This window comes from Octopus bimaculoides, chromosome 26 (genome assembly GCF_001194135.2).
Source record: "Octopus bimaculoides isolate UCB-OBI-ISO-001 chromosome 26, ASM119413v2, whole genome shotgun sequence".
Taxonomy (NCBI): Eukaryota; Metazoa; Mollusca; class Cephalopoda; order Octopoda; family Octopodidae; genus Octopus; species Octopus bimaculoides.
This window is the reverse complement of record NC_069006.1, coordinates 4,238,713-4,249,873: the sequence shown is the minus strand read 5'-3', so window position 1 is coordinate 4,249,873 and position 11,161 is coordinate 4,238,713. Positions and strand designations below refer to the sequence as shown.

The window sequence follows — 11,161 nt, the reverse complement described above, 5'->3', positions numbered from 1 at the left end:
GTGTGTGTGTGTGTGTGTGTGTGTGTGTGTGTATATATATATATATCAATGGCAACTCCAGCATACGGGCTGTTCGGGATTAGCCTGAGTATAAATTTAGTAAAGTGAATGTGTATTTGGAAGCTGATTTAATTTCTGCCAACACTGACTTCAAGTAAGTAATTGCAGCCAATAACTTGGGCTCCTTTTATTGAGCCTGGTTGCAGTTTACTTATTTTCATCCAGTGTCTGGCAGTCATCTTAGAGGTGCCCTGTGTCAAAAAATACCATTTGTAGCAGACGTTCTCTCGACATCGTTCACATGCACCTGATTCAGGCTCAGGAGTTACAGCCTGAGTCGTTGTCTATAATCGTAAAAATTAAATTTAAAATTCAATATTTTCTTGAAACAATAAATTTCTATAGAGATTAGGATTTAAATTCCAATCTATGAAAAGTTTCTGTTCTACAACATTCTTAAAGGAACAAAAAATTAACCAGCAACTCGGGTTAATACGAACAAGCCTGACAGGTGTAAAAGAGTAACTGGCATCTCTTGTCGAGAGTACAGGCGACAGTCAGATCGTTGATGTTGGTTGTGCGCTCCACTGTTGTTATTTGTTTGCTGTTATTTTGTGCATCTATGTGTAAAGATGAGTTGTGTTTTGCAGGGTGGCTTTATTTTTACCCTGAACTTAGAAATAGAGAAAAGACATAGTGCTAGATATAAAACATAAGCCATTTGGGGCTAGAAATATTGCAGAAAATCATGAAATTCTTCGAGCAGGCATGTGTCTTATGCAAAATTTGTGATGAGCCTGAGTGACACTGATGACCTGGAGTTGCCTCTGATATATATACATATATATATATATATATATATATATATATATACACGAGTTACATTTCCCAGTATCTCAGAATAAGTTACAATAAATGTGTTCTCAACCAGTGGGTTATTGTTGAAGCAATGCTTGAAGACTCTAAAGTCTTCTTAGTTCAGGTGTAAAATGCCGGAATTAACCCTTTTGTTGCCATATTTCTGATGAAATACACTGCCTTTGTTTCCATTAATTTTGAAACAATGAAGAATTTAACAAGATAACTGTCATTATTAAATGGATGTTTGGAACATGAAACTTATCAAAATTCCATCTTAATTTAATTTAAATCACTTTAATACTTTTGTTATGCTTCTATTGTAATACCCTGTCTATTTTGATTATTCTAGAAAATAACGACTAGCAAAATATTTTTGTCCTTTATTAAGGTAGTGTCTAGAATACAAATTAAAATGAAACTTTGATTGGAGGTTTTAATTTAAATCACTTTAAAGCAAGTGGTTTGTATCATAGAACAAGGAACAGTATTAAGCAGGTTGATAACAAAAGGTTTAATATTAACAATAATAATAATCTGTTGCATGTACATACATGTACAGTCTGATGAAGGTTGACAGCAATTACTTTCTTCATACATGATTTTATCATTTCTGATGTGAAGAAGTTGGTTTCTCCTCTACGTTCAACAGTAATCTTCCGATAATCTTCCTGAAATACAAATCATACATTTAATGGTGAGAGCATTTTTACATGAGACATACTCAACCATCTCCCTTAACACAATCTGTTCCCCCGTCTTAAGAAATTTTTATCTATTTCAACTTAACCTTTTAGCATTCAGATTCTTCTGTCAAATGTAATCCTTATTCATTCACATCGTTTTGAATTAATCATGCATTATCTCATAGCTCTGAGATTTTGATAGGTGTGAGAGGTTGGATCTGGCCAGTTTGAACATAAAACAGATTGAATATTTGGGCTGGATATGGCTGGTTGAAATGTTAAAGGAAACCCAGTCAAAGTTTTTGATTCACAAGTCCCATTGCATGGGACTGAACCCAAAGCCATGTGGTTGGGAAGCAAGTTTCTTAATGATACAGTCATGTTTTTATTGTATTCATAATGTAATGATTTTCTCGCTGTATTCCACAGTACAATCCTCAAACACCTAGCCACTTCCGCCACAGGCTATGAAACATTTTTCAGTTAGATGGATTTTTATGTATTCTTCTTCCCACTTAGATTTTAAATGTTGCCACAATTATAATATGTCTATTCTACTGTAATTTTCTACATTTTTGTGCAGCTGAAGATTGCTCTGCATTTTGCATTTACTGTAATGCTCACATTACTTAAATAAATGGAGTAGCATGAAACGTGCGTACTGCAGTCATCTTTAAAATCCGTGTTGCTTTTTTTGAATTTTTATATATATATACATACACACATGCTATAGTATATAACACAATAACATGGCTTGATATATTCTTAAAATCCTGATGCAGAACATCTAGCTCCTTAACTTACCAGCAAGATGGGGCATATAGCCTTCGTGGGATGTGTCATATAGATAGGTCCATCAAAGCCAACCATTTCAGACATGTACGGCAGAGCACCACAGTGATCCAAATGGAAGTGTCTGAAACGAATTTACACATTTCATTATCATCATCGTTTTAACTTTCACTTTACCATAACACACACACACACACATATATATTACACACACAGACAATTACATGTATATACACACAATTTAAAGAAAAATGAGCGAAGAGAAATAACTATATATTTGAACAACAAACAGATACAAGTATATTAAATACTGTACAACTTAAATTCTTGATTTATTAATAATTATCTCTGCCTGCAGAAAATGTAACAATTACCAAATGCCGTTTAAGGCCAGCTTCATATGCGAAGGAGAGATAATCTCCAAAGTTGACATGGCATTAAGGAAAAGAATAAGAGGACAGTTGGGCCTCTCACATAAATATGTATGGCAGTGAAACATGGGCCGTGACTGCTGAGGACATGCATAGGCTCGAAAGAAATGAAGCTAGCATGATCCGCTGGATGTGTAATGTCAGTGTGCACACACGACAGAGTGTAAGCGCCCTAAGAGAAATGTTGGACATAAGAAGCATCGGATGTAGCGTGCAAAAGAGACGTTTGCATTGGTATGATCATGTACTATGGATGGATGAGGAGAGCTGTGTGAAGAAGTGCCACTCCCTAACAGTTGAAGGAATCCAGGGTAGAGGTAGACCCAGGAAGACATGGGATGAGGTGGTGAAGCGTGACCTTCAAACGTTGGGCCTCACAGAGGCAATGACGAAAGACCAAGACCTCTGGAGATATGTTGTGACTGCGAAAACCTGGCAAATAAAGTGAGTTCACAGCTGTAACTTACACCAGTGTCGCATAATCAGCCCCAGCCCACTCAAAAGTACCTTGGATCGTAGGGTGACATGCTGTGCTCGAGGAGACCTATTGAGTCAAGTACATCAAAATCAAATGGAAATTGTAGTTGTGATCCCCACACCGCCAGTGACACGTAAAAAGCACCATCCAAACATGACCGATGCCAGCGCCGCCTTGACTGGCTTCCGTGCTGTTGGCACATAAAAAGCACCAACCAATTGTGGTTGTTGTTAGGAAGGGCATCCAGCTGTAGAAACGGTGCCTGGAACCTGGTGCAGCCTCCTGGCTTCCCAGACCCCAGTCGAACCGTCCAACCCATGCCAGCATGGAAAACGGACATTAAACAATGATGCTGATGATGATGATATATATATATATATATATATATATATATATATACACACACACACACATATATATATATACTCTCTCTCTCTTTCCTTTCCCGAGCGTCTTGTAACACAATCTGTATCACGTCCTCACGTTGTTTTTTGTCTTTTTCCTTTTTTTGAACCGATATATATATATAAATACACACACACACATATCTAGAGAGAGAAAGAGTGGGGGTGGGAAAGAAGCTGCAAACTATATTTTAAAACTTTATATTTACTAAACTTTGAGAAAACATTGTTTATATTTCATTGAAAGATGAAAGTAAAGATACAACAAAAAGAATGTAGAGGAATAAATGTTTGATTTACTTACGTTATGATTACACAATCCAAATGTTCGGTGAGTGTTCCTTCCCTGGTAATGTAGGTGAAATCTGGGAAACGCCTCTGAGAAAAACAGAGTTTATACATTACATGCTGATCGTGTTTTTAAATTATATTACATATATATATATTGTAACTTTTATGTCACTTCCATTATGTATTAGATACATTAGAGTCAATCATGTGGATCGACATTAAACGACGATGATGATATATATATATATTAATCAAAGTGTACACTATCATATATCAATTATGGCTGATTTTACCAATCAATTTTGCACTAGGGGTTCAACGGGATGTTAGGTAGTATCTAATACACAATGGAAGTGACATAAAAGTTACAATACAAACATGGGTTACACTTGATGTATACACTCTCCTGTTCATGATTATATACATAGTGATTTACCCATAACTGACTATAAAGTTAACAAACGAAGATAAAACAAATGTCTTGAAATGTCAGACTAAGTGACTGGTATCTGAACCGAACAGTGACAACACAGTCTGAGAGGGCTCATTAGTCTTGCTGATGGTAAGGCAACCTTTACAGTGCTGGTGCCATGGGAAAATGCACACAGCACAATCTGTAAAGTAGTCCCTGTGGGGAAGGGCAAACGGCTATAGAAACCATGCTGAAGATGAAACATTGGAGAAAGATAAGGTCCCCTGACTCATTGAATCCTGTCAAACAATTTTACTCATGCAAGCATAGAAAGCAGATATAAAATATCATCATTTAAGGTCTGCTTTCTGTCCTGGCATGGGTTGGACAGTTTGACATGGAGTTGACTAGCTATCCAGACTTCAGCTGTCTGTTGAGGCATGGTATTTACAGCTGGACGCTTTTCCTAATGCCAACCACTTAACAGAGTATGCTATGTGCTTTTCACGTGGTGATAATAGGTTTGGATGTATGGTCAAGAAATTGACTTTCCAAATACATGGTTTTGAGTTCAGTCCTACTGCACCACACCTTAAGCAAGTGTCATCATCTTCAATAGTTCTGAGCCAACAAAAGGCTTATGGGCGAAAGTGGTAGAAGCAAATGGAAATAAGCCTCTTGTATATGTATGTATATGAACACATACATACATATCTGAAAAGTGACCTGGCAGAATGGTAACATTGTTACCATTTCTCCGACTTTGCTCCATTAAAGATGTGTGAAATAAGAGATCCCTTACTTGAAAAAAATGGTAAGGGTTCTCATAGCAGAATGACTGTATGTCGATAACCTGGTTCTCATAGTGGAACCTATTGAAGAATTACCCCTCACCACCATGAAAGTTCCAAATCTAGAAGTGTAGTTGAGAGTTCAAACACCTGATTTAAATAGACTTCACGATCAACTATTCAAAGTGATTTGAAGAACACAGTAGCTTCTCAGTGTTAATTTAACTATTCAGTCTTGTATTGACTAAAGCCTTTTGTTAAAGAATAAAAGTATTAAAAAAATGGTTTTGGTCACTGTATTTAAAAGAGGCAATTTTGTGATTGACAATTTGATGAAAAAAAAACAACAAAACAATAATCAATGATCATAGCTTCATTGTTTGCAAGAGAACAAACAAAACTTCAAAAACGAAGAAACAAAACAATTAAGAAACAATCCTGACCTCATCGTTAAATCCCATATGCATACCACAATCCAACATGATGTTCTTACCACCAACAGTAACCAGGATACAACTTCGACCAACATCTAGAAAAAAAAAAAATTGAAAAAACAAATAAGTACCAAACAATTGGTAAAATTACATTTATTATTATTTTCTTTTTAAATTTCTAATAAGCCCAGAACCCTTTTATTTTCAAAAAAGTATAGGCTCTCTTTGTCTAATTAAAAAAAAAAAAGAAAAACATCAGCATATTTTGCCTAATTAAAAAACAATAAAATTATAAGACCTCTTTGTCTAATTAAGAAAAACAATTACAGAATCTCTTTGTCTAATTATTATAAACCAATAAATTATAGAATCCCTCTAATTGATATTAACTAATAAATCCTAGAATCTCTGTCTAATTAAAATATAAACCAATAAATTTCATTGAGGAACAAAAATAAAACAAACTAAGATAATGTCTAAATTATGGTAGAAACAGTTAATTTCTAAGGGATACACATTTAGAGGCAGTAAAATATTAAGGGGTAAGTTAAATTTGTAAAAAGCACTAGCCCTTATGAAACCCTAAGGAATTTATGTGAACTGGAATTTAGTCCTTGATTTCATATTGTTAAGTGGATGAAGAATAAATTTTACCCTTGGATAAAATGTTACACAGTCTAATGTATGTCAGATTCCCAAAAGACCTGGTACCTAATTCACAAACACAATTAGGTAGTAATAAAGTACACAACAATATGCTTTCAATGGAATTGAACTCATTATAGCTGTGCTGCTGTATTAAAAGTAAATAATTCTGTTTACTTTTGGCACAAGGTGTGGAAGAAGTCAATTACATCAACCTAAGGGTTCATCTGGTACTTCATTGATTCTTAAAGGATGAAAAGCTAAGTTGACCTCTGCATTTCAACTCAGAAACAAGAGAGCCAAAAGAAATACTGCAAAAGCCGTCTGTGCAGTCCAGTAACGATTCTGCCATTACACCGTTCTATATGATTCTATGAGCCATGATGGTTCATAGAGCAGTCATTGAGCTCCAGTGTTTAAATCAATGAAAGAAATATCTCCTCCTGCATGGCATATCAGTCAGTTGCAAACTAATAGCTTAGATAATTTGACAATGTAGAACTAAGTTTACCTTATGGACATCACAACAGGGTATTGTGAATAACCAGTTGAAAGAATGGCAGTTCATATCTTGTGCTTGCCCAGGTAATGTGGTAATGTAACTCTCAAACAGCTCAGTCCTCCTAGCCCTAAATAGGTACTAGAAGACCCCAAAACGATTTATTGTTCCTGGTAGTACTTGATTTGATGAATGATTCATTAGGATGAAGTGCTGGGTTTAATATCTCCAGACAGAAATACCTACTTTTAAAAGACCAGCATTCTATCAGAGAGAATGTACGGCAGTATTTGTTATGATTCCCTATTTTCTGAGTTCAAACCCTGCTTAGGTCAACTTTGATTTTGCCATTTCAGGGTCAATAAAAAAGTACTCACCCAAGATGAGGAAATGGTGGAATGGTAAGAATGTGAGACTGGGTACCTTGCAGTATTTGTTCCAGCACTTTGTGTTCAAAGTGCAAACCTTGTCACTGCCTTCTTGGATAGTTGGCTTAAAGCCTCTACCTGACCCCTTGGGTAACTTTAGCAAAGTCCACTCTGTTACCTAGTTTAACACCAACACCTGGCCCCTTGAATACCTTTAACAGAGCCTACTCTGTTGCAATGATAAGGACCAGCTTTGAGGATACTGCCCTCCCTCCCACCAGTATAACACACCCTGAAAAGGGTTATAGGCAATGTGCTCATAACAAAATAACTAAATAAAAAGCTAAGACAGCAGAGATAAGAGTCAATCATGTGGATCAACGTAGATCAAAGGTTTGCTTTTTACTCTCCTAATGCTGTTGTCCACATATCACTTTTTACCTTTTTTCAAAACAGGAAAAATACCTTTGGGGTATACCAACACTTGCCACATGAAAACAATGAAGCTACATACAATATTTTGTTAGTTTTCAAAAGAATGAAACCAGTGGAATTTCCTTCTTTTGGGGCCATATTTAGCTGTCATTTGTGAACCTAGAAATCACAACCATTTTACAAAAAACTCCTTATGTTAAAGTTATTAAAAACAAAAATTAAGAACCAGTTTTCACTTGATGTCGTACCTTGGCCAGCACCTGAAAAGAAAAGATAAATATAATAAGTTTTCAGTTCAGAAAAACAAGCTAATGAACTGGCAGCTTAATCAAAACATCTTTTATGAGGATTAACTGAGTGATTAATGAAATAAGTCGAGTCACTCTAAATGTGGATTGAAACAGGTTTGGAATAAAAAAAAACTGCAATGGATTTGAACAGTTGGTGGTCCAGTACTTTATTTATTGGTCAGTTTGCTTTAAGGTTATTTTGGGGGTTGATTCAATGATCAAACAAAATTTGAAAGCAAAGCTACAGTAGTTGTACCAGTATGACTTCATATGTAGATTAAGCCACTCGTTTGCTGATCAGTTTTCAAAACCTAAAGGCGTCTAAAAAAAATTGTTGTCTACCATAAAATTTCCTGACATGTTATCTTAAATCCTTCTTATGGTTTATGAGGAAGAAAAATCAAATGGGACAAATACACAAAAGATCAAAGTTTCTTTGATGTAAAGCTAACAAATGCCACCCTTTTTTTTTTTTTTTAACTGAGTATAGCTTTAAGACCAACACACCTGGTTGGCAAACATAGCCAGCCTCCCATCAGATCTCTCAAATGTAATTAGGAAACTTAGATACTCCCTATAAAACATCAAATGTCGATCACCTTAATAAAAAAAAGCATGAATGAGATGTAATATTGGCAGTAAAGATATATTATAATTTGCAGTCGAGTCTTCAAAACCTAAAGCTGTTTAAAAAAAAAAAAAATCGACCATGAAATTTCCCATGTTACCTTAATCTATCTTATGGTTATGAGGAAGCAAAATTTTCCTTCTATTGTAGGCACAAAGCCTGACAGCTTTGAGTGGGGGGAGTTAGTCAATTACATTGACAGCAGTGCTTGACTGGTACTTATTTTATCGACCTCAAAAAGATGAAAGAAAAATTTGACAAGCAGGGCAAATATGCAAACGAAAAGTCAGAATTTCTTCGATACAAAGTTGGGAAATGGTTTATTTCAACTGTGCTTGAAGAGCAGCACACCTGGTTAGCCGATATGGTCAGTGTCCAATCAGCTTCCATGGGACTAGATGTCTTGAATTCAGTAAAAGTAAGCAGACTTTCAACAGGGAAGCTACCAAATTAGGCACTGTCCATAAAACATCAAATGCCAACCAGCATTGCTATGAAGAAAAAACGGTAATTAGTGTTGGCAGTGAAGATATAATCTTTTATTTGTTTCAGTAATTAGACTGTGGCCGTGCTAGGGCACCACCTTGAAAATTTCTTGAATGAATCGACCCTAGTACATACGCTTTTGTAAGTCTGGTTCTTATTCTATCGCTCTCTTAGGCTGAACTGTTAAGTTACGGGGACGAAACACCAGTTGTCAAGTGGTGTCGGGACACACACACATATATACGACAGGCTTCTTTCAGTTTCCCTCTACCAAATCCACTTACAAGGCCTTTGTTGGCCTAGCGCTATAGTAGAAAACACTTGACCAAGGTGCCACGCAGTGGAACTGAACCCGGAACCATGTGGTTGTGAAGCAAGCTTTTTACCACACTCAAATCTCTCTCACAAACACATCCATTTCATATACACGTACATACACCTTTCACTTTCTGCTCTCATTTCAAGGCAAATGTTGTCTTCCACACATCAATGAAAACAAAATTTATCCTGCTTATAAACATTCTAAAGTATGTTTCTCTAAAACCCAAGGCTTTTTATCTTGCTTTCCTCGGTCCATTGTAGTCCGGCGCGAATTTCGATGTTGCCCAGCAGATGAAGATTAGCCAATACTGTAAAATATCACGACAAATATACAATAATCTCACCCAGAGGAGTAACTTTTATATCTGTCATCACTAATGGTGTTGGGTCTTTGGAGTTTTCTCAGGGCGAACGGAGAGAAAACGAAGAAATTTAACAGGGAGTCAAAATTTTCATCTAACTTCGAACCAATAAACTACCATTTTGTAAGGACCGCACTTATCAACTTTTGTTGTTGCTTGTTAATTATTAATAATTTAATGTTATTTATTTTAGATGAATTATTTTAATGAATTAAAATTATTTAAAATATTTATAGACATGTAAGTTTGTTATTTATTTACAAATTATTATTATTAGTAGTATATATGTGCGTGTGTATATATATACATATTTGTATCTATATAATTGAATACATTCTTATGTAACGAAGTCGTCCCGCAGTAAATTTGTTTATTTCCTTTTAGAATGTTTATAGTACGTGGGTGGGAGTCATTTCTCATTTAGAGACATCAACACCCGGTTCTTTCTCAAAGTTTGTCGTTGTTTTCTCTTTCTTAAATCTGGTTTTCCTCTCAACATGTCTACGACAGAATTCAAACTAGAGATTTTGGCCGATGCCCTCGAGAAATGCCAATTAGAAGACAACACTTTATCTATGGATGCATATCTGGAATCTTACAAGGAAATCACCAAGTATGTTGCTATTCTTTTTAAAGACATTAGTTATTATCTTTTTGCCAATGTCACGATGTTTTAACCATTTCTCCGGCATATTTTGTTGTTTCTCTTTTACTTCTACATCGTTGTCATTCAGTGAGGCTTCTTGTTTAGCACCGTGTCAGTCTTCTATACTGAGCAGACCTACAATCAAAGGGCTTCCTATCGTGACCATCTCGTCTTTTAGTATGTCACACACTACATCAGGCATGGGCAACCTTTTTCCAAGAGTGTGCCGCACTAAACAAAATTCGAGGTAATTTTTTTCGTTAGGCATGCCATTCAGAAAGTCCCGCGGGCCGCAGCAGGTTACCCATGACTGCACTACATCGTTCGATGTATCCTTCGTTTTTATTCTTTAATGAATAACTCGAGAGAAATTTGACTGCTGTCTCTAGCAGATCAAGCAACCACATAGGAGTTCTCGTTGGCTCGGGTGGAGTATGTTAGTGTGTAATGTAAGCATGGGGGCGGAGGTAAAGAATACGCACACCACCCGTTTTCTACCTAACCTTAACACTAATCCTAAACATTGGGTGTGCCTATTCTTTACCTTCGCCTGCATGGGCCCCTTTATCGAGAAACAGGCCGCATGAGACATGGTTCATCCTCAGAAGGGCCACACAGCTAAAACATTCGAGCCTCAATTTTCGTTTAAGCGTGCCATTCAGAAACTCGCGCGGGCCGCAACAAGTTGCCCACGGCTGCACCACAATATCCAACGTACCCGTTTTTCCGTTTTTTCGGTTAGGCGTGTCACTCAGAAAGTCCCTGGGACGCAGGTTGCCTTATGACTGGTGTAATACATGTCAGTATGTCAGGATAAAAAAAGAATTGCATTACTGGCTGATGTGAAGTGACAAGAAAGCCAGTGTGGTAGAAAAGTTGTCAAAGCAAGTTTTGTGGTGCGTGA

The 11,161-nt window shown here is 36.4% G+C and overlaps 2 protein-coding genes across 2 annotated transcripts in view; one reads left to right on the top strand and one right to left on the bottom strand.

Annotated features, from left to right (window-relative positions):
* The window catches only part of LOC106883976 (integrator complex subunit 11-like), a 32,499-nt gene extending 22,750 nt beyond the window's left edge, over positions 1–9,749 (bottom strand). Inside the window, 6 exon segments of the mRNA XM_014935135.2 lie at positions 1,413–1,529; positions 2,349–2,460; positions 3,954–4,027; positions 5,587–5,672; positions 7,773–7,784; positions 9,594–9,749. Of these exon segments, the coding sequence (XP_014790621.1) occupies positions 1,413–1,529; positions 2,349–2,460; positions 3,954–4,027; positions 5,587–5,672; positions 7,773–7,784; positions 9,594–9,621 (429 nt within the window). The 5' untranslated portion in view covers positions 9,622–9,749.
* Positions 9,750–10,037: 288 nt separating this feature from the next.
* The window catches only part of LOC106883974 (phenylalanine--tRNA ligase beta subunit), a 58,143-nt gene continuing 57,019 nt past the window's right edge, over positions 10,038–11,161 (top strand). The window contains exon 1 of the mRNA XM_014935134.2: positions 10,038–10,224. Within this exon, the coding sequence (XP_014790620.1) occupies positions 10,191–10,224 (34 nt within the window). The 5' untranslated portion in view covers positions 10,038–10,190. The remainder of the gene's footprint in view (positions 10,225–11,161) is intronic.